The 23,621-nt window shown below is 48.9% G+C and overlaps 1 protein-coding gene across 3 annotated transcripts in view; it reads right to left on the bottom strand.

Annotated features, from left to right (window-relative positions):
• Positions 1–23,397, bottom strand: part of neil1 (nei-like DNA glycosylase 1) — a 46,244-nt gene extending 22,847 nt beyond the window's left edge. Inside the window, exons 1-4 of one of the 3 annotated variants that reach the window (XM_078199830.1) lie at positions 23,260–23,397; positions 15,665–16,150; positions 10,119–10,238; positions 1,912–1,975 (exon numbers count right to left, since the gene is read on the bottom strand). In XM_078199830.1, the coding sequence (XP_078055956.1) occupies positions 1,912–1,975; positions 10,119–10,238; positions 15,665–16,137 (657 nt within the window). In that variant the 5' untranslated portion in view covers positions 16,138–16,150; positions 23,260–23,397. Of the gene's footprint in view, positions 1–1,911; positions 1,976–10,118; positions 10,239–15,664; positions 16,151–19,773; positions 20,063–23,259 lie in introns of those variants that run through there. The other 2 variants (XM_078199829.1, XM_078199831.1) reach the window with 2 other exon arrangements.
• Positions 23,398–23,621: the final 224 nt, after the last annotated feature.

Genomic DNA, 23,621 nt, shown 5'->3' with positions numbered 1-23,621 from the left:
AGTCACTCACCTGATGAAGGAGCGACACTCCGAAAGCTCGTGCTACTAAATAAACCTGTTGGACTTTAACCTGGTGTTGTGAAACTTCTTACTGTGCCCACCCCAGTCCAACGCCGGCAACTCCACATCATAAAGATGTGCAGGTTAGCTAGCCATGCTAAATTGCCCCTTATTGTCCAAAGATGTGCAGGTTAGGTGGATTGGCCATGCTAAATTGCCCTTTAGTGTCCAAAGATGTGCAGGTTAGGGGGATTGGCCATGCTAAATTGCCCCTTAGTGTCCAAAGATGTGCAGGTTAGGTGGATTGGCCATGCTAAATTGCCCTTTAGTGTCCAAAGATGTGCAGGTTAGGTGGATTGGCCATGCTAAATTGCCCTTTAGTGTCCAAAGGTGTGCAGGTTAGGGGGATTGGCCATGCTAAATTACTCCTTAGTGTCGGGGGATTAGCAGGGTGAACACGTGGGGTTATGGGGATAGGGCTTGGGTGGGATTGTTGTCGGTGCAGTCTTGATAGGCTGAATGGCCTCCTTCTGCACTGTAGAGATTCTATGATTCTAATCGGATCTGGCTGCTATATCCACCAATCTCTCCCAATATCCGACTTACAATTCATCCATAGAATCAGGCCAATCGACTGAGATATTCCATATTCCACCCAAACTGCTCTTCCCACTTTCAGCCGGTAACTCAAGAGTACTTTGTGGCTGACAGAAGCAAGAGGGCCTAAACGTTCACTTTCCACAGGCTGGGAGCATGAAGGGCAAGACTTCCTGACTCCACAAACCTGAGCCGGGAGAACGTGCTCTGGAATGTGGATGTTCGATTGGGGTGGGGTTGGAGGGGGGGAGGGGGGGTTGGTGAAATGACAGCAGTGGGGTTTGGATGGGGGGAGGAGGGGTGGGGAGGGGGTTGCACTGTGGAAATGGTCCAGAGGCTGCCAGCTAGGCTGGGCGGTGGGTGTGGCTCAGCGCACTTGGCACACTGTCCAAGAGTGCCATGAGTCCAAAGTGCAAAAAAACACAACCCTCACCCACCTCACCACCCCTACCCCCGCACACTCCTTATCTCCCAATCATGCTAACCCATGCCACCTCATGTCTCCTCGATGGACCCTTATGCCACCTGTGATCCTCTAGTTACCTCCATTGGTCACTCATACCCTGCATGCCAAGCTATGCCCCCTCACCACTCCTGTCAGACTTTCTTACCCTCCATGCCAACCTCTGCCCTCTCCCCATTTCCGATGGTCTTTCATACCCTTCTAGTCAACCTATGCCCTCTCCCCACTTCCAATGACCTTTCATATCCTTCTTGCCAACCTATGCCCCTCTCCCCACTCCTGAAGGCCTTTCGCATCCTCCAGGCCAACCTATGTCCCTACACCCACTCCCCAAAGCTCTTTATAGCGCCATAGAACATAGAACATAGAACAGTACAGCACAGAACAGGCCCTTCGGCCCACGATGTTGTGCCGAGCTTTGTCTGAAACCCAGATCAAGCTATTTCCTCCCTATCATCCCGAAGTACTCCATGTGCCTATCCAATAGCTTCTTAATAGAAGCCATGCCAGCTTAGAACAGATTTATGCTAACCCATGCCTCCCTACCACTACCACCCCTGGCCCTAACTCTCGCCATGCTAAACCACCCAGTATCCAGCATGGGCAGACCTCAGGATCCATGCTGAGATGAAATAATGTAAAGTTTGGAGTTTCTATTGCGGACTTTATTTTCTTAAGCAGATGCAGATTCCTATAAAAGCCCACTCACTATATTTATGCTGCTTCGACTATCAAGATCACAATGGAGCCTTTGCACTATCTGAATTGTGACTGTATAATGAAAGTGCACAGCAAAACCACAAAGACTCCAGCCCAAGATTGCACCAGTGCAGGTAGATTTGACAGCTTACCATTTCTTTGTGCAATAAAGGTTCCAGCACAGTCCTCGCCTTTTCAAAAGGGGGAACTTTCAACCTAAAGCAAAATTGGAGAGAGAGAGAGAGTTTAATTACTCTGAGCATTTGCCCATCTCACAGAACCCTTCTCCCTTGACTACCTTATCCAGGTGGATAAGATAGTCTAGGAGGCATACGGCATGCTTGCCTTCATCGGTCGGGGCATTGAGTATAAAATTTGGTAGGTCATGTTACAGCTGTACAGAACCTTAGTTAGGCCTCATTTGGAATATTGTGTACAATACTGGTCGCCACACTACCAGAAGGATGTGGAGGCTTTGGAGAGGGGGCAGAAGAGGTTTACCAGGATGCTGCCTGGTCTGGAGGGTATTAGCTATGAGGAGAGTTTGGATAAACTCGGTTTGTTCTCACTGGGAACGATAGAGATTGAGGGGTGACCTAGAATCATAGAATCATAGAAACCCTACAGTGCAGAAGGAGGCCATTCGGCCCATCGAGTCTGCACCGACCACAATCCCACCCAGGCCCTATCCCCACATATTTACCTGCTAATCCCTCTAACCTACGCATCTCAGGACTCTAAGGGGCAATTTTTTAACCTGGCCAATCAACCTAACCCGCACATCTTTGGACTGTGGGAGGAAACCGGAGCACCCGGAGGAAACCCACGCAGACACGAGGAGAATGTGCAAACTCCACACAGACAGTGACCCGAGCCGGGAATCGAACCCGGGACCCTGGAGCTGTGAAGCAGCAGTGCTAACCACTGTGCTACCGTGCCGCCCTGATAGAGGTTTACAAGATTATGAGTGGCATGGACAGAGTGGATAGTCAGATGCTCTTTCCCAGGGTAGAAAAGTCAAGTACTAGGGGACATAGGTTGCAGGTGCGTGGGGAAAAGTTTAGTGTCCAAAGATGTGCAGGTTAGTTGGATTGGAGATGTGCGAGGTAAGTTTTTTTTACACAGAGGGTGGTGAATGTCTGGAACGCGCTGCCCGGGGAGGGGGTGGGAGCAGGTACGATTGCGGCATTTAAGGGGCAACTCGGCGAATACATGAATAGGATGGGAATGGAAGGATATGGACTCTGTGCACTGCTGCTTCACAGCTCCAGGGACCTGGGTTCGATTCCCGGCTCGGGTCACTGTCTGTGTGGAGTTTGCACATTCTCCTCGTGTCTGCGTGGGTTTCCTCCGGGTGCTCCGGTTTCCTCCCACAGTCCAAAGATGTGCGGGTTAGGTTGATTGGCCAGGTTAAAAATTGCCCCTTAGAGTCCTGAGATGTGTAGGTTAGAGGGATTAGCGGGTAAAATATGTGGGGGTAGGGCCTGGGTGGGATTGTGGTCGGTGCAGACTCGATGGGCCGAATGGCCTCCTTCTGCACTGTAGGGTTTCTATGATTTCTATGAAGTGCATACGGTTTTAGTTTAGACAGGCAATATGATGGGCGCAGACTTGGAGGGCCGAAGGGTCTGTTTCCTGTGCTGTGCTGTTCTTTGCTGATATGCCCCGAATGGGGTGCCCCATTCCCCTGACTGCAATCCACACACCACCACACTGAGAGGTATCTGCAACGTCCTGCACTTACTGGCATTAACCAAATCGAGACCTGCCATTGTTATCAGGACACCAAATCCTTAAGTTGCTGGTGCCAGTATCAAACTTGTACAGATGAGTGAAAAAGTTGGAACAAGATCAGTGAGAACTGGGAGAAAATTCTTAAAAATCTCTGCTCCATATAGATTTGTACATATTGACAAGGCTGTTTATTTTGTTTATTCATTCATGGGACATGGGCATCCCTGGCTGACCAGCATTTATTGCCCATCCCTAGTTGCCCGAGGGCAGTTATAGAGTCATAGAGGTTTACAGCATGGAAACAGGCCCTTCGGCCCAACTTGTCCATGCCGCCCTTTTTTTTTAAAACCCCTAAACTGATCCCAATTGCCCGCGTTTGGTTCATATCCCTCTATACCCATCTTACCCATGTTAACTATCTAAATGCTTTTTAAAAGACAAAATTGTACCCGCCTCTACTACTACCTCTGGCAGCTTGTTCCAGACACTCACCACCCTCTGTGTGAAAAAATTGCACCTCTGGACACTTTTGTATCTCTCCCCTCTCCCCTTAAACCTATGCCCTCTAGTTTTAGACTCCCCTACCTTGTTGAGAGTCAACCACATTGCTGTGGCTCTGGAGTCACATGTAGGCCAGACCCAGGTAAGGACGGCAGATTTCCTTCCCTAAAGGACATTAGTGAACCAGATGGGTTTTTACGACAATCAATAATAGTTTCATGGTTGTTGAAGGGAGATTTAAAGAATAGGTTCAGAGGGAACAATATCCTTGGTTTAGGTGCCTGTATAACAATTTATCTTCAAAGGTATCTGTATAGCAATTTATATTAGTAGGGATAAATAGTATATAATAAATATGTATGAATTTACGGTTATATGATCACAAAGGGCAAGCATGAAAACTCTACCATGTTAACAGGAGCTCAGGATAGTAAAACGACACAAGATGGATGCGAGCTTTTAGCCACATTCCTGAACACCACTCGCTGGCTTGAGCACAAGCCTATGTACAATCGACCACAGATACTGGTGACTGGTTCCAGTCAATGATCTGAGGTCTCGGATGAAAACCAGACACGGAGGATTAGGGAGGACAGTCATGGGAGATGATAAGGAGGCCCACTGGACAAGGAGTATTGTCCACTCAAGGACTCCAGATGGGAGAAAGAAAGGTAACATTGATGATGTATCCATGAGTCGTGTCCATGAGACCACGAGCTGATCATGCACAAGCCCACCTTACGTAATGCCTTTTTCATTGGATATGTGACTAATGTATGTAATCTGTAATCAATATTATTGGATAAGGGCCAGCTGTGATGGGCTGTGTAGATGTTTGAAAAATGTATAAGAATGGATGTTTTTTCTTTGTTGGTCGGAGAGAGGCACTGGGTTTAACAGAAGCCATCTCCCCGCCAGTGAAAATAGACCATTTGATGCGAGGACCAACCCTGAGCGTTGAGTGATTTCTTTGAGATTCTCTCCTGTCACAATGGTCCTCAGTAGATTCTTAATTCCAGATATAATGCTCGTGTTAATACTATGAATGCCATAACAATTGAGTGCATGCTTTAGTTGACATTAAAAGCAGCTCAGACTAATTGGGGAACAGTTAGGGCACATTAGATTAGATTTATTATTGTCACATGTATTAGTATACAGTGAAAAGTATTGTTTCTTGCGCGCTATACAGACAAAGCATACCGTTCATAGAGAAAGAAAGGAGAGGGTGCAGAATGTAGTGTCACAGTCATAGCTAGGGTGTAGAGAAAGATCAGCTTAGTATATGATGTGTGCATTCTAAAGCTTGATGGCAGCAGGGAAGAAGCTGCTGTTGAGAGGGTTGGTACATGATCTCAGACTTTTGTATCTTTTTCTCGACGGAAAAGAGTATGTCCGGGGTGCGTAGGGTCCTAAAATATGCTGGCTGCTTTTCCGAGGCAGCGGGAAGTGTAGACAGAGTCAATGGATGGGAGGCTGGTTTGCGCGATGGATTGGGCTACATTCATGACCCTTTTGTAGTTTCTTGCAGTCTTGGGCAGAGCAGGAGCCATACCAAAGCTGTGATACATCCGGCTTGGCTCACTGTCTGTGTGGATTATGCACGTTCTCCCCGTGTCTGCGTGGGTTTCCTCTGGGTGCTCCGGTTTCCTCCCAGACTTCAAAGATGTGCGGGTTCGGTGGATTGGCCATGTTAAATTGCCCCTTAGTGTGAGGGGTACTAGCTAGGGTAAATGCATGGGATTATGGGGATAGGGCCTGGGTGGGATTGTGGTCGCTGCAGACTCGATGGGCCGAATGGTTTCCTTCTGTACTGTAGGGATTCTATGAACGGCTGTGTGAAAGGGAATTGTAGTCTGCACTTATAATCATTTAAGGTTTTCTGAGTGAACTTATGCTGACGACAAAACGGCTATAAGTTTCCTCCTCTGTCAGAAAGATATCCCGCCAATTAAGAATCCATACTCAGAACAGGAACCATACAAGTTGTTTGATAGTGTAGAGGTGTGCTGTCACATATAAAAGGTTGGTAATCAGTGTTCTAGAAGAACAATTCACCCAAGTCTCCCTCCGGACCGTCTCCCTGAAGCCTGTACATTCTACCTTTTCACTTAACAATCGGGCGGGCACAGTGGTTAGCACTAGTTAGTAACACTTAATCTGTTAACGTCATAAACAGAATTCATTTTATCAATGAAGCAAATCTGGAACTCGATCAGTGCAATTGATGGAATTTTAACAACAGAAGTTCACTTCTAACAGAAATTACAAACCTGGAAACTGCTGTTGCAAAGTAAGAAGTCTCACAACACCAGGTTAAAGTCCAACAGGTTTATTTGGTAGCAAATACCATAAGCTTTCGGAGCACTGCTGAGAGATTGAATAGGTTGGGACTTTATTCCCTGGAGCGTAGAAGATTGAGGGGTGATTTGATAGAGGTGTATAAGATTTTGATGGGTATAGATAGAGTGAATGCAAGCAGGCTTTTTCCGCTGAGGCTAGGGGAGAAAAAAACCCGAGGGCATGGGTTAAGGGTGAAAGGAGAAAAGTTTAAAGGGAATATTAGGGGGGGCTTCTTCACGCAGAGAGTGGTGGGAGTGTGGAATGAGCTGCCGGATAAAGTGGTAAATGCGGGGTCACTTTTAACATTTAAGAAAAACTTGGACGGGTTCATGGATGAGAGGGGTGTGGAGGGATATGGTCCAAGTGCAGGTCAGTGGGACTAGGCATAAAATGGTTCGGCACAGACAAGAAGGGCCAAAAGGCCTGTTTCTGAGCTGTAATTTTCTATGGTTCTATGATATCGCAAAGTGTTCATCAGAGAGACGGTTGTCAAAAGCCAGTAATGTTGGCAGTACAGTTTAGAGTCACTTATTGTTCAAACTTTGGCATGAAATAGATTGTAAAGGCAGATGGAGTTCAATCCTGATAAATGCGAAGTGATGCATTTTGGTAGAAATAATGTAGGGAGGAGCTATACGATAAATGGCAGAACCATAAAGGGTGTAGATATGCAGAGGGACCTAGGTGTGCAAGTCCACAGATCCTTGAAGGTGACGTCACAGGTGGAGAAGGTGGTGAAGAAGGCATATGGCATGCTTGCCTTTATAGGACGGGGCATAGAGTATAAAAGTTGGGGTCTGATGTTGCAGATGTATAGAACGTTGGTTCGGCCGCATTTGGAATACTGCGTCCAGTTCTGGTCGCCACACTACCAGAAGGACGTGGAGGCTTTGGAGAGAGTACAGAGGAGGTTTACCAGGATGTTGCCTGGTATGGAGGGGCTTAGTTATGAGGAGAGATTGGGTAAACTGGGGTTGTTCTCCCTGGAAAGACGGAGGATGAGGGGAGACTTAATAGAGGTGTATAAAATTATGAAAGGCATAGATAGGGTGAACGGTGGGAAGCTTTTCCCCAGGTCGGTGGTGACGCTCATGAGGGGTCATAGGTTCAAGGTGAAGGGGGGGAGGTTTAACACAGATATCAGAAGGACATATTTTACAGAGGGTGGTGGGGGCCTGGAATGCGCTGCCAGGCAAGGTGGTGGAGGCGGACACACTGGGAACGTTTAAGACTTATCTAGATAGCCATATGAATGGAGTGGGAATGGAGGGATACAAAAGAATGGTCTAGTTTGGACCAGGGAGCGGCGCGGGCTTGGAGGGCCTGTTCCTGTGCTGTATTGTTCTTCGTTCTTTGTGAGTGCTGATGCACTCATTTCATGTTATAGGGAAAGGAAGCTAACCAGATAGACCTTTAAAAGGAATGCTCCCTATAAAACAGGAGTAAAACTCTGCTGCTATTTATCCCACACAATCAGAATAACACTACCTGAAAGGTTGCAATGAGAGACCTCAGTGGCTCTTGGTAGGTTCATTCCCAGTGTATAAGGTGCTGGTGAGGCCACACCTGGAGTACTGTGTACAGTTTTGGTCTCCTTACTTGAGAAAGGATATACTGGCACTGGAGGGGGTGCAGAGGAGATTCACTAGGTTGATTCCAGAGTTGAGAGGGTTGGCTGATGAGGAGAGACTGAGTAGACTGATAAGTGCGAGGTGATTCATTTTGGAAGGACAAATTTGAATGCGGATTACAGGGTCAACAGCAGGGTTCTGAGGAATGTGGAGGAACAGAGAGATCTTGGGGTTCATATCCACAAATCTCTGAAGGTTGCCACTCAAGTGGATAGAGCCGTGAAGAAGGCCTATAGTGTGTTAGCATTTATTAACAGGGGGTTTGAGTTTAAGAGCCGTGGGGTTATGCTGCAACTGTACAGGACCTTGGTGAGACCACATCTGGAATATTGCGTGCAGTTCTGGTCACCTCACTATAAGAAGGATGTGGAAGCATTGGAGAGAGTGCAGAGGAGATTTACCAGGATGCTGCCTGGTTTGGAGGGTAGGTCTTATGAGGAAAGGTTGAGGGAGCTAGGGCTTTTCTCTTTAGAGCGGAGGAGGATGAGAGGCGACTTAATAGAGGTTTATAAGATGATGAGGGGGATAGATAGAGTGGACGTTCAGAGACTATTTCCTCAGGTGGATGGAGCTGTTACTAAGGGGCATAACTATAGGGTTCATAGTGGGAGATATAGGAAGGATATCAGAGGTAGGTTCTTTACGCAGAGAGTGGTTGGGGTGTGGAATGGACTGCCTGGAGTGATAGTGGAGTCGGACACTTTAGGAACATTTAAGCGGTTATTGGATAGGCACATGGAGCACACCAGGATGATAGGGAGTGGGATAGCTTGATCTTGGTTTCGGGCAAAGCTCGGCACAACATCGAGGGCCGAACGGCCTGTTCTGTGCTGTACTGTTCTATGTTCTATGTTCACTACTGCCTCACAATGCTACGGACAATAAGAACATAAGAACTAGGAGCAGGAGTAGGCCATCTGACCCCTCGAGCCTGCTCCGCCATTCAATAAGATCACGGCTGATCTTTTCGTGGACTCAGCTCCACTTACCCGCCCGCTCACCATAACCCTTAATCCCTTTACTGTTCAAAAATTTATCTCTCCTTGACTTAAAAACATTCAATGAGGTAGCCTCAACTGCTTCACTGGGCAGGTGAAGCCTTTGTGTGAAGAAGTTCCTCCTCAACTCAGTCCTAAACCTGCTTCCCCTTATTTTGAGGCTATGCCCCCTAGTTCTAGTTTCAACCCAGGTTCAATTCCAGCCTCGGGTCACTGTCTGTGCGGAGTCTGCACATTCTCCCCGTGTCTGTGTGGGTTTCCTCCGGGTGCTCCGGTTTCCTCCCACACTCCAAAGATGTGCGGGTTAGGTTGATTGGCCATGCTAAACTGCCCCTTAGTGTCAGAGGGATTAGCTAGGGTAAAACGTGTGAGGTTACAGGAATAGGGCCTGGTTGGGATTGTTGTTGGTGCAAACTTGATGGGCTGAATGGCCTCCTTCTGCACTGTAGGAATTACCGTAACCTTCATTCTGGAAAAAGCTGAAATTGGGGTTCCTCAGAACCTCCAAAACAAAACGGGCCCAGTTTCCTCGACTTTTCCTCTGGAGTGAACCCCTCAAACCAAAACATCCCCCTGGACGTTCCACTCTTCCCAAGATGATGGGTGGGATTCTCTGGCCCTTCCCGCTGGTGCATTTGGATGCCCATTAACCACTTGCTCCGTAAGAAAGGTTCTTCCACGTGGGAAGGGTGGGACACTGGTCGGGTTTGCCCCACTTGAGAGGCTGACAAGCCTCGACCATGCCCATGAATCGCTCCGGCTGAAGACTGAAGTCGACATTGGGTGGGAGTCAGAATAAAATGTATATTTTATATCATCGTGGTGTAGTCGCTGGACCAGTAATCCAGAGACCCAGGGTTCGAATCCCACCACGGCAAATGGTGGAATTTGAATTCAATAAAAATCTGGAGTTAGGAATCTACTGATGGCCTTGAAACCATTGTTGATTGTCAGAAAAACCCATTTGGTTCATTAATGTCCTTTAGGGAAGGAAATCTGCCGTCCTTACCCGGTCTGGCCTACATGTGACTCCAGAGCCACAGCAATGTGGTTGACTCTTAAATGCCCTCAGGGATGGGCAAGAAATGCTAATCCAGCCAGCGGCGCCCACATCCCATGAACGAATAGAATCATACATCTCCGCTTCCTCACCTGAACAGAATCTCGGCTCGGAGGTAATTCCCGATTCCATTGAAGTATTTTTGATTCAGCAGCACTTCACAGATTGGCTTGTCAAAGGCTCTGTCCGATAGATTTGACAGCACGTTCGATCTGAAAGAGATGACAAGAAAGGATAAAAATTAAACTTATAGCTGCAGAAACTAAATTGGACTCAGGTGGAAAGCTTTGGCCAGGATTTTCCAGTGTTTTCCGGCAGTGGAGGCAACTCACTATTGGCTGGATCTCCCGGTCCATCCGAAGTCTATTGTGTGACTCGCCAAGGAGTCCACCGCGGTGGGGGTCGCCTTCGGCGGGACTGGAAGATCTCGCTGGCAGGAAGGACTGGAAAATCCCGACCAAAGGAAAAAGTAGAATCATAGAAGGAGGCCATTCGGTCCATCGAATCTGCACCAACCACAATCCCACCCAGCCTCTAGTCCCATAGCCCCATTTACCCCAATAGTCAATTTAGCCTGGCCAATCCACCTAATCCACACATCTTTGGGCTGCGGGAGGAAACCGGAGCACCCGAAGAAAACCCACGCAGACACGAGGAGAATGTGCTAACTCCACACAGACAGTCACCCAAGCTGGGAATAGAACCTGGGTTCCTGGTGCTGTGAGGCAGCAGTGCTAACCACTGTGTCGCCGTGCCACCCTGAATAAGGAAAAATAAATTGCTAACTATCACAGCACTAGTTCTGTCAGGGAGGGAGTTCCAGGATTTTGATCCAACGAGTGAAGGAACAGCGATATATTTATAAATCAGGACGGTGAGCGGCTTGGAGGGGAACTTGCAGGTGGTGGTGTTCCCATGTATCTGCTGCCCTTGCCCTTCTAGGTGGTAGTCCTCATGGGTTCGGAAGGTGCCATCAAGACAGCCTTGAGAGTTCCTGGATCTTGTGGGTGGCACACACGATGCTGCCACTGTGCGTCAATGGTGTAGGGAGTGGAGGATGGTGAACGGATGCCAATCAAATGGGCTGCTTCGTCCTGAATGGAGTCAAGTTCTCAAAGTGTCACTGGAGACCAACCCTAACTCATCCAGGCAAAGCGGAGATCTCACCTAAAGTGAGGCGAGGTAAATATGGGGGGGGAACAAAAAAAATTCTGATGGAGTCGGATGAAGGGGAGAGGCAGGAAAACCATGGTGTGGACAAGCAACAGCACTGATTTGATGGGCTGAATGGCCGTGTTGTAAATACAAAGCAAGATAAATGGATGCGCGACAAGAGAGAGATGAGATGAGAAAGCTACGCACCAGCTGGGTCAAAGTGAATTTTCGGAGATGGGGTGGGGAGAGCAGAGGGAATTAGGGAGGGAATTCCAGAGTCTGGGATCCAGGCACAGCAATCAAGAGGAGCATGTCAATGGTCCAATTGCTTTTAAAGATTGTCACTTGGCCATGCAGTGGCGCAGAGTTCATGTACGCTGTTGTGGATGGACATTTCAGAATAAATGGTCCACAAGAGATTTGAACCGGCAGATCACAACAGGCAGGATGGAAGGGACCACATTTGGGTCTTACTTAACACCGGGGGCAGGGGGTGGGAATTGAATGGACAGGAAAAAAACAAGAGCCAAGTGTAGAGAGTCGGAGATGAAGGTCAGATAAATGCCAATCGTTAGGCTTAGCCGCTGTAAGAAAGAGGTCAAAGAACAACGAAGAACAAAGAACAGTTCAGCACAGGAAACAGGCCCTTCGGCCCTCCAAGCCTGTGCCGCTCCATGGTCCAACTAGACCAATCGTTTGTATCCCTCCATTCCCAGGCTGCTCATGTGACTATCCAGTTAAGTCTTAAACGATGTCAGCGTGCCTGCCTCCACCACCCTACTTGGCAGCGCATTCCAGGCCCCCACCACCCTCTGTGTAAAAAACGTCCCTCTGATATCTGAGTTATATTTCGCCCCTCTCACCTTGAGCCCGTGACCCCTCGTGATCGTCACCTCCGACCTGGGAAAAAGCTTCCCACTGTTCACCCTATCTATACCCTTCATAATCTTGTACACCTCTATTAGATCTCCCCTCATTCTCCGTCTTTCCAGGGAGAACAACCCCAGTTTACCCAATCTCTCCTCATCGCTAAGACCCTCCATACCAGGCAACATCCTGGTAAACCTTCTCTGCACTCTCTCTAACGCCTCCACGTCCTTCTGGTAGTGCGGCGACCAGAACTGGACGCAGTACTCCAAATGTGGCCTAACCAGCGTTCTATACAGCTGCATCATCAGACTCCAGCTTTTATACTCTATACCCCATCCTATAAAGGCAAGCATACCATATGCCTTCTTCACCACCTTCTCCACCTGTGTTGCCACCTTCAAGGATTTGTGGACTTGCACACCTAGGTCCCTCTGTGTTTCTATACTCCTGATGACTCTGCCATTTATTGTATATATCCCCCCTACATTATTTCTTCAGTCCATCAATATTACATAGAGTGTACAACACAGCAGAGGACTTCTTGTGGCGCAGTGGGGTTAGCGTCCCTGCCTCTGAGCCGGAAGCTCCGGGTTCGAGTCCCACCCCAGGACGTGACGGCCAAGGAAGGTGGGTTCATAACGCGGCCAAACAGGTTGAGTGTCAACCTGCAAAATCCTTCCAAACACGCCAATGGCTGGTGGTAAGAGTGGGAGAGACTCCTGGTCAGCCACGCTTGATGTGGAGTGGCACCCTGCAAGCTATAAACCCCCTGGCGATAGACTAGCAACCTGTTCCGGGAATTACTTGCTATGGAAATGGATACACACATGTTCACACGTGCGCACGCACACATCACAATGGCCACATGTTCAACCTCTGGATGGGATCGAGTCAGGATCTCAGTCAAGACAGTTTAACTGTATCCTCAGCACGCTTGCTTTAAGGAAGACACCAATTCCTAATTATGAAGCAGTAACGCCAGATGCGAGCACACACGTGTGTGGATAAGAAAGATTTGCCAACATTCACAGTCAAAACATACATATGAACATAATGCCCAGCACCCATAAGATATAGGAGCAGAATTAGGCCACTCGGCCCATCGAGTCTGCTCCGTATTCAATCATGGCTGATATTTTTCTCATTCCCATTCTCCTGCCTTCTCCCCCGTAACCCTTGATCCCCTTATTAATCAAGAACCTATCTATCTCTGTCTTAAAGACACTCAATGATCTGGCCTCCACAGCCTTCTGTGCCAATGAGTTCCACAGATTCCCCACCCTCTGGCTGAAGAAATTCCTCCTCATCTCAGTTTTAAAGGAGCGTCCCTTCACTCTGAGGCTGTGCCCTCGAGTTCCAGTCTCTCCCATTAGTGGAAACATCCTCTCCACGTCCACTCTATCCAGGCCTCTCAGTATTCTGTAAGTTTCAATGAGATCCCTCCTCATCCTTCTAAACTCCATCGAATATAGACTCATGTAACCTGTGCGTATAACCATAATCTCACAAAGAATGGATGCCTCACTGAAGAAGGGGAGTTAAGGAAATTGCTTTGCTTCTGTGTGGCAGCTTTCACACCCTTAGTATAATCTTCATTTAACAATACAGTGACTGCTTTAACACAAGAAACCCAGCAGTCAATCTGGGAGGCGATGGCCTAGTGGTATTATCGCTAGACCATTAAGCCAGAAACTCAGCTAATGTTCTGGGGACCCGGGTTCGAATCCCGCCACGGCAGATGGTGGAATTTGAATTCAATAAAAAAAAATCTGGAATTAAGAATCTACTGATGACCATGAAACCATTGTCGGAAAAACCCATCTGGGTCACTAATGTTCCTCAGGGAAGGAAATCTGCCGTCCTTACCTGGTCTGGCCTACATGTGACTCCAGAGCCACAGCAATGTGGTTGACTCTCAACTGCCCTCCAAGGGCAACTAGGGATGGGCAATAAATGCTGGCCCAGCCAGCGACGCCCATGTCCCATGAATGAATAAATAAAAAATCTGCATACAGAAAGCTCAGTAAGAGTTTTAACAACACCAGGTTAAAGTCCAACAGGTTTATTTGGTAGCAAATGCCATTAGCTTTCGGAGTGCTGCTCCTTCGTCAGATGGAGTGGATATCCAGAAGGAGCAGCGCTCCGAAAGCTAATGGTATTTGCTATCAAATAAACCTGTTGGACTTTAACCTGGTGTTGTTAAAACTCTTACTGTGTTTCCCCAGTCCAACGCCGGCATCTCCACATACAGAAAGCTCCCACAGCGAGCTAACGGTTAGATAATCGGATCTTGGGAATGTTGGTTAATGGATGAGGATAACGGGAGAGAACTCCCTTGCCCTTCTTCAAAATAGTGCCATGGGGTCTGGAACCCCACCTTGGCACTAAGGTCCCTTCGAAAAGGAGGCACGTGCAGCACTCCCTCAGTCCTTCAGACAAGTGTCAGCCTGGATTTAGTGTTCCAGAGAGAGATTTGAACTTACATCCTTTGGACTCAGAGAACGGAAGAGCAGTTGAACGACGCCGTGTGCTGAGTAATTTTCTTTCATGTGCGAGACAGGTAACGTAGAAGATAGGAGCAGGAGGAGGCCATTCGAGCCTGCTCTGCCATTTAGAGAATCCTACAGTGCAGGAGGAGGCCATTCGGCCCATCGAGTCTGCACCCACCACAATCCCACCCAGGCCCTATTCCCATACATTTACCCTCGCTAGTCCCCCAGACACTAAGGGGCAATTCAGCATGGCCAATCCACCTAACCCGCACATCTTTGACTGATCAACATGGTTGGTCATCCAACTCTATAGCCTAATCCTGCTTTCTCCTTTGATCCCATTCGCCCCATTCAGCCGCCTCTTGAACACATTCAATGTTTTGGCATCAACTACTTCCTGTGGTAATGAATTCCACAGGCTCACCACTCTTTGGGTGAAGAAATGTCTCCTCACCTCCGTCCTAAATGGTCTACCCCGAATCCTCAGACTGTGACCCCTGATTCTGGACTCCCCCCACCATCGGGAACATTCTCCCTCTATCTACCCTGTCTAGTCCTAATATTGAATGGAATGAATTCAATCATACATACAATGATGATGGCGGCACAGTGGTTAGCACTGCTGCCTCACAGCGCCAGGGGCCCGGGTTCAATTCCAGCCTCGGGTCACTGTCTGTGTGGAGTTTGCACTTTCTCCCCGTGTCTACGTGGGTTTCCTCCGGGTGCTCCAGTTTCCTCCCACACTCCAAAGATGTGTGGGTTAGGTGGATTGGCCATGCTAAATTGTCCCTTAGTGTCCAAAGATATGCAGGTTAGGTTGATTGGCCATGCTAAATTGCCACTTAGTGTGCAAAGAAATGTGGGTTAGCTTGATTGGCCATGCTAAATTGACCCTAGTGTCATGGGGATTAGCAGGGTAAATGTGTGGGGTTACAAGAATAGGGCCTGGATGGGATTGTGGTCGGTACAGACTCGATGGGCAAAATGGCCTCCTTCTGAACTGTAGGGATTCTATGATTCTCTGAAGTGTTAAGCAGATACACTGGAGCCATTACAGTTCATGACACACACCCACTACACAAGTTGGATAGTGGGCGAGAAAAGAGGGAGGACACTTATACCTGAACTTCTCATATTCGAGCAGCACACATGGTCCTCTGTCCAACTGCCAGGTCCCATTGGCCTCCCAACTCCCAAATCTCCTCGGGTCAACAAAGCACAACACCTGCACGGGCTTCCCTTTGGTGAAGAACTTGAGGTGAGCGTGCTTGGGGATCTCATCCTCACTGGTCAGCTTGAAGGACCCAGACATTCCAAAGCGGAAGGTTACGTCCATTGGTGCCGGCAAGGCGTTATCGCCCCCCGCCGCGTCGGGCTTGATGTCCTCCTTCCCATCCTCCTCCTTGATGGGGGTAAGGGTCAGCTTGACCTCTTTGCCTCTGGACACCGCGGAGATGAGATAGGCGGCGCAACTGAAAGGCACCTCGCAGTTTTTGCTCACCGAAGATTTCTCCACTCTCCCCGAAAACACAGTGCCGCTGCAGACCCGGTTAACGAACCGGCTCGCCAAGTGGAGTTCGGGTCCTTCAGGCATTTTAGAATTCAATCTAAAAATAACGATAAAAGGTTATCAGGACTGCAGACAATGGAGAATGGAAAACTAGTCTTAAAGAAGCAATTTCAAGATTTTATGTATATTCATTCTTGGGGCATGGGCTGGCTGGGCCAGCATTTATTGCCCATCCCTAGTTGCCCCTTGAACTGAGTGTCTCGCTAGGCCATTTCAGAGGGCAGTTGAGAGTCAACCACATTGCTGTGGCTCTGGAGTCACATGTAGGCCAGACCGGGTAAGGATTTCCTTCCCTAAAGGACATTAGTGAACCAGATGGGTTTTTCCGACAATGGTTTATGGTCGTCAGTAGATTCTTAATTCCACAGGTGGGATTCTCCCAAAGAAATTCTAAGTGTCGAATTTACATAAAACTGGAGTAAAACCCGCTGGTTTTTTTTCAGTGGGAGTCCCAAGGTGAATCTCCCACACTCTGCGCACTGCAGAGCGCCCCGATGGTGAATCAGTCCGAAAAGCTGTGGGCAGGACCTATTCCCGCTGGAGAGGCCGGCAGTGTAGCGCTGAGTGGGCCACTGCGCATGCGCAGATCTGTCAGCGCCGAGGTTGGCACATGCACAGTGGCCCCGCACTGCCGGCCTCCTGATCGCTGGCCAGCCCCGCGACCCCCGTATCATTGCCCCTCCGATCCCCCACCCCTGATCGCTCATGGGCCAGCCCACCCTCTCCACCACCCCCCCCAACCCCCACAGTCCCAAACCCTCCCCCCCCTAGATGTCCAGCCCCGATCGCTGGCCTTGCCCCCCTCGTTCTCCACCCCCCCCCCCCCCCCCCCCCCCCGTCACCAAGCCCCAGTACAGAGTGGCTGTGGGACCCCCACCGATCTTCCTCCCAGAGGCCTCCCCCTCCCTTTAGGCCCTGCCCCTCCCTCTGGCCCCACCCCCTTGGCACTGCCCGATGCCTGGTGGTACCCAGGGCCAGGCAAAAATCCCTTTGATCACAGAATTGTTAGGTGTAGAAGGAGGCCATTCAGCCCATCATGTCTGTCCCAGCTCTCCAAGCGAGCACCATGACTTGGTGCCGTTCCCCTGCCTTTTCCCCGCACCCTGCACATTGTTTCTGTTCAAATAATCATCTAATGCCCTCTTGAATGCCTCGATTGAACCTGCCTCCACCTCACTTCCAGACCGTGCGTTCCTAACGCCAACGACTCGCTGCGTGAAAAGGATTTTCTCACCACATTTGCTTCTTTTGCAAATCACTTTAAATCTGTGCCCCTCTCATTCTCGATCCGTTTACGAGCAGGAACAGCTTCTCCCAATCCGCTCTGTCCAGCCCCCTCAGGATTTTGAACATCTCTACCGAATCTCTTCTCAGCCTCTACACTCCAAGGAGAACAGTCCCAACCTCTCCAATCTATCCTCATAACTGAAGCTTCTCATCCCTGGAGCTATTCTTGTAAACCTCTTCTGCACTCTCTCCAATGTGTTAACATCCTTCCTTTAGTGTGGCGCCCAGAACTAAAGTTAAAGTTAATTTATTGTCACAACTAGGTTTACATTAACACTGCAATGAAGCTACTGTGAAAATCCCCTAGTCGCCACACTCCGGTGCCTGTTCGGGTACACTGAGGGAGAATTTAGCACCTGACCAGCGCGCCTTTTGGGCTGAGGGAGGAAACCGGAGCACCCGGAGGAAACCCACGCAGACACGGGGAGAACGTGCAGACTCCGCACAGACAGTGACCCAAGCCGGGAATCGAACCCGGGTCCCTGGCGCTGTGAGGCAGCAGTGCTAACCACTGTGCCATCCTGTACACTATATTCCAGCTGAGGTCTAACTAGTGCCTTGTATAAGTTCCGGATAACCTCCTTGCTCTTGTGCTCAATGCCCCTGTTCATGAAGTCCGGGATATTGATTTTCCCGAATTTTCCAGCGGCCAGCAAGACTGGCGGTGTGGATTTGCTCCGTTGGCACTCAGCGTTCCCTGGCACATGCGCTGTACAAGGGTTGAACCCCTCAAGCACTTAGCTATGCGACCCATTCCAAAATAGCTACACACGTAGTTTGAGAATGAGAAAGTTGCAGTGATGAGGTTTAGTACAAACAATTGAAAATCTGATACTCTTTCTAAAAAGGCTCTGACCTCTTGGGATATCTGGTAAGTGGTGTGAATTGAATGGGGATTCCAGCAAGCAACAGCTTGCACCTTCCTCTTAGTTCTATCCCATTCATTGTAACGTCCAGTGACGTTGTAATTTTGATGTGCGTCTGTTCCCTTTGTGCTAATTCTAGCAGCATCGTGACACAGGCCACATCACACCTTAAAAATGATATATTCAATGTAGGTTCCAGACCCAATCTCATCTGCTGAAACTTACATTCATACTTTAATACGGACGTACAAAGTCGGGACAGAGGCAGGCCATTCAGCCCCTTGAGCCTGCTCTGCCATTCATTGAGATCATGGCTGATTTGCACATTTCGCCGACCTCCCAGTCTCCCTTCTTAGTCAAAAGTCTACCCATCCCTGCCTTAAAACTATTCGTTAGCTCTGCCTCCAACCGCTCTGGGGAAGAAAGTTCCAAAGGTTCGTGACCTTTGCCTCCTGGACTCAATAGCCGACCTTTCACCTTGACCTCCACAAACCTCAACACGGATAACATGTTGATGACCGGGTCCCATCGCACACAGTGTCCCACTCACCCAATCCCTGTGTCGCTGACCAATATGACCCCCCTGCCCCCTGTCGGCAACACCTCAGATGTGCAGGTTAGGTGGATTGGCCATGCTAAATTGTCCCTTAGTGTCCAAAGATGTGCAGGTTAGGGGGATTGGCTATGCTAAATAGCCCTTAGTGTCCAAAAGATGTGCAGGTTAGGTGGATTGGCCATGCTAAATTGCCTCTTAGTGTCCAAAGATGGGCGGGCTAGGTGGATTGGCCATGCTAAATTGTCCCATAGTGTCCAAAGATGTTCAGGTTAGGGGGATTGGCCATGCTAAATTGTCCCTTAGTGTCCAAAGATGTGCAGGTTACGTGGACTGGCCATGCTAAATTGCCCCTTAGTGTGCAAAGATGTGCAGGTTAGGTGGATTGGCTATGCTAAATAGCCCCTTAGTGTCCAAAAGATGTGCAGGTTAGGTGGATTGGCCATGCTAAATTGCCTCTTAGTGTCCAAAGATGGGCGGGCTAGGTGGATTGGCCATGCTAAATTGTCCCATAGTGTCCAAAGATGTGCAGGTTAGGGGGATTGGCCATGCTAAATTGCCCCTTAGTGTGCAATAATGTGCAGGTTAGATGGATTGGCCATGCTAAATTGCCCCTTAGTGTCCAAAGATGTGCAGGTTAGGTGGATTGGCCATGCTAAATTGCCCCTTAGTGTCCAAAGATGTGCAGGTTAGGTGGATTGGCCATGCTAAATTGCCCCTTAGTGTCCAAAGATTTGCAGGTTAGGTGGATTGGCCATGCTAAATTGCCCCTTAGTGTCCAATAATGTGTAGGTTAGGTGGATTGGCCGTGCTAAATTGCCCCTCAGTGTCCAAAGATGGGGGGTGGGTGGTGCACAAAGCAGTTTGGAACTCAATGCTACCCTTCCAGGTGAGAATAAAACCCTAGCATTTGCAGCTCAGCTGCTCCTTGTACCCACACACACACTCACTCACAGGGAGATTCATTGCTGCTTCCGACTCCAGAGCAAGTCCTGTTACAAAACAGCTGGGCCTTCCCAGTGCAATGTACAAAGGCTTGCAACAGGATCAGGACAAATTGCAACAGAAATGCAGCAAGATCAGAATGCTGTGGGACAAAACAGACAGAAAGATTAAGCTGTTACAATTAGATTTTGCAATGCAGTGGAAAGTTCAGTGTGCACCAACCCCGGGTTCTCTCTCAATGCTGCTTCCTTTGTCCAGTCTGCCTTTCACTTCCTCACTCACTGCAATGGAGCAAGCTGGGATCTGTAGTCTTTGCTCTCACTGTACTGGTGTCAGCCTTAAAGGGGCAGGCTCTGCCTGAGTCAGCCTTAAAGGGGCAGGCTCTGCCTGTGTCAGCCTTAAAGGGACAGGCTCTGCCTAAGTCAGCCTTAAAGGAGCAGGCTCTGCCTGTGCCAGCCTTAAAGGCAGTAAGAGTTTTAACAACACCAGGTTAAAGTAGCACGGTAGCACAGTGGTTAGCACTGCTGCTTCACAGCTCCAGGGTCCCGAGTTCGATTCCCGGCTTGGGTCACTGTCTGTGTGGAGTTTGCACATTCTCCTCGTGTTTGCGTGGGTTTCCTCCGGGTGCTCCGGTTTCCTCCCACAGTCCAAAGATGTGCGGGTTAGGTTGATTGGCCAGGTTAAAATTGCCCCTGAGATGCGTAGGTTAGAGGGATTAGCGGGTAAATATGTGGGGGTAGGGCCTGGGTGGGATTGCGGTCGGTGCAGACTCGATGGGCCGAATGGCCTCCTTCTGCACTGTAGGGTTTCTATGATTCTATGATTCTAAGTCCAACAGGTTTATTTGGTTGCAAATACCATTAGCTTTCGGAGCGCTGCTCCTTCGTCAGATGGAGTGAATGACGAAGGAGCAGCGCTCCGAAAGCTAATGGTATTTGCTACCAAATAAACCTGTTGGACTTTAACCTGGTGTTGTTAAAACTCTTACTGTGTTTACCCCAGTCCATCGCCGGCATCTCCACATCAGCCTTAAAGGGGCAAGCTCTGCCTGTGCCAGCCTTAAAGGAGCAGGCTCTGCCTGTGTCAGACTTAAAGGAGCAGGCTCTGCCTGTGTCAGACTTAAAGGAGCAGGCTCTGCCTGTGTCAGCCTTAAAGGAGCAGGCTCTGCCTGTGTCAGCCTTAAAGGAGCAGGCTCTGCCTGTGTCAGCCTTAAAGGAGCAGGCTCTGCCTGTGCCAGGCTGTGCACTGGAAAGAGTTACACTTTCCCAGCTCACTCACACAGTAAGAGGAGCTGTGATCTCCGGCATGTTGCATTCTGGAGCTGTGGTGGTAAACTCTCTGTCTCATGCAGCAATCTCTCCCACCTGTCACTGGCACAGAAACATAGATAAACAGGGGCAGGAGTTAGTACAAGACCAGTATCCTTATTTCCCTGTTTTGCTGGTGTTCATTTTTTAAAGTATACAAGACCAGTTTCAACCAGTATTTTTATTTTCCCATTTTCCTTTCCTTTTGGGAGGCCATTCACCCCTTCGAGCTTGCTCCGCCATTCAACAGTTTCACAACAGCTTCATTGCAGTGTTAATGTAAGCCGACTTGTGACACTAATAAATAAACTTAAAACGTGATCATGGCTGATCCACTATCACAACACCATACTCCTGCGCTCTCCCCATACACCTTGACACCCCTAGAGTCTAGAAACCTATTTGCTTCTTAGAATCCTACAGTGCAGAAGGAGGCCATTCAGCCCATCGAGTCTGCACCGACCACAATCCCACCCAGGCCCTCTCCCCAATAACCCCATGCATTTACCCAAGCTAGTCCCCCGACACTAAAGAGCAATTTATCACGGCCAATCAACCTAACCCGCACATCTTTGGACTGTGGGAGGAAACCGGAGCACCCGGAGGAAACCCACGCAGACACGGGGAGAACGTGCAAACTCCACACAGACAATGACCCAAGCCGGGAATCGAACCCGGGTCCCTGGGGCTGTGAGGCAGCAGTGCTAACCACTGTGCCGCCCCTATATTCTTAAATATATTCCGTGACTTGACCTCCAGAACCTTCTGTGGTGGTGAATTCCACAGCTCCACCACCTTCCGAGTGAAGACGTTTCTCCTGATCTCAGTCGTAAATGGCCAACTCGGTATCCTGAGATTGTGGCCCCTTGTTCTAGACCCTTACCCAGCCAAAGGAAACAACATCTCTGCATCCAGACCTGATAGACCGCGTTACAAATGCACTTTCCTTGTCCTGCAAGTTCTGGGTTGGGAATCGAACTGGGAGCTTCTGGTTCAGACACCCCATTGTGCCACTAGGTCACCCCTAGCCTCAGCATTCTGAGTCTAAAAGTGTGATTCGGGAGTCAAAAATCATAACAAGCATCTTTTATTACCAGACGAGATACGAAAGCCAGTGCAATACTTTCTGAATCCTCTCCGGTTGTATCACAGCTTGGTACGGCTCCTGCTCTGTCCAAGACCGCAAAAAACTACAAAGGATCTTGAATGAAGCCCAATCCATCACTCAAACCAGCCTCCCATCCATTGACTCTGTCTACACTTCCCGCTGCCTCAGAAAAGCAGCCAGCACAATCAAGGGCCCCACGTATCCCGGACATTCTCTCTTCCACCTTCTTCCATCGGGAAAAAGATACAAAGATCTGTGGTCATGTACCAACCGACTCAAGAACAGCTTCTTCCCTGCTGCTGTCAGACTTTTGAATGGACCTACCTCGCATTAAGTTGATCTTTCTCTACACCCTAGCTATGACTGTAACACTACATTCTGCACCCTCTCCTTTCCTTCCCTATGAACGGTATGCTTTGTCTGTACAGCGCGCAAGAAACAATACTTTTCACTGTATACTAATACATGTGACAATAATAAATCAAATCATTCTGAGTCTAAAAGTGGGATTGCTTCAAACTTTGGGGAACAAAACAAAAGGCGTAATGGCTGCACAGTGGTTAGCACTGCTGCCTCACAGCGCCAGGGACCCGGGTTCGATTCCCAGCTTGGGTCACTGTCTGTGTGGAGTCTGCACGTTCTCCCCGTGTCCGCGTGGGTTTCCTCCGGGTGCTCCGGTTTCCTCCCACACTCCAAAGATGTGTGGGTTAGGTGGATTGGCCATGCTAAACTGCCCCTTAGTGTCCCGGGATGCGTAGGTTAGAGGGATTAGTGGGGTAAGTATGTTGGATAATGGGGATAGGGCTTGGGTGGGATTGTACTTGGCGCAGGATTGATGGACCGAATGGCCTCCTTCTGCACTGTAGGGATTCTATGAAAACAAGCACCTTTTACAGGAGATCCCAAAGTCGGTTTGAAGTGTAACCACCATTGTAAGGTCGGGAGCACAGAAAGATCCCATAAACAGCAAGGTCACAACAGCCAGACAGTCTGTGCCTGTCTTGTTGGTTGAAGGATAAATATTGGCCAGGGTCCCAGGACAGCTCCTTCTCTTCAAAGTAACGAGATTGGATCTTTTACCTGTGGGGAGGTGCGACGTGGCTCTTGTTGTCTTTTGGTTCCCAGTCTTGTTAACAATCGCACTTTTAAAGTCTGTACAGGTTTAATTTTACTAGTTGAAAAGGCAAATCAGATTGTTCATCACGTCAGTGCGGCTATGAAATGTGGCCCCCCAGAACACTTACACATATCACATTAGTTCCTGCCCATGATTTACAGAGAGTACAACGTCTCTAACAGGCTCTGGGTTTCATCTCTGAACTGGAACTCTGACAGTGCACAACCCCCTCAATACGGCACTGGGTTGTCAGCCAGGAATTAGCGCTCACATCTCCGTGCTGGGACTCGAAGCGTCGCGAAGCTTCTGACTCAGAGGAGGGATT

This window comes from Mustelus asterias, chromosome 29 (genome assembly GCF_964213995.1).
Source record: "Mustelus asterias chromosome 29, sMusAst1.hap1.1, whole genome shotgun sequence".
Classification (NCBI taxonomy): Eukaryota; Metazoa; Chordata; class Chondrichthyes; order Carcharhiniformes; family Triakidae; genus Mustelus; species Mustelus asterias.
Note: the sequence above shows the minus strand (reverse complement) of the source record. Positions and strands in the feature narration are given on the sequence as shown.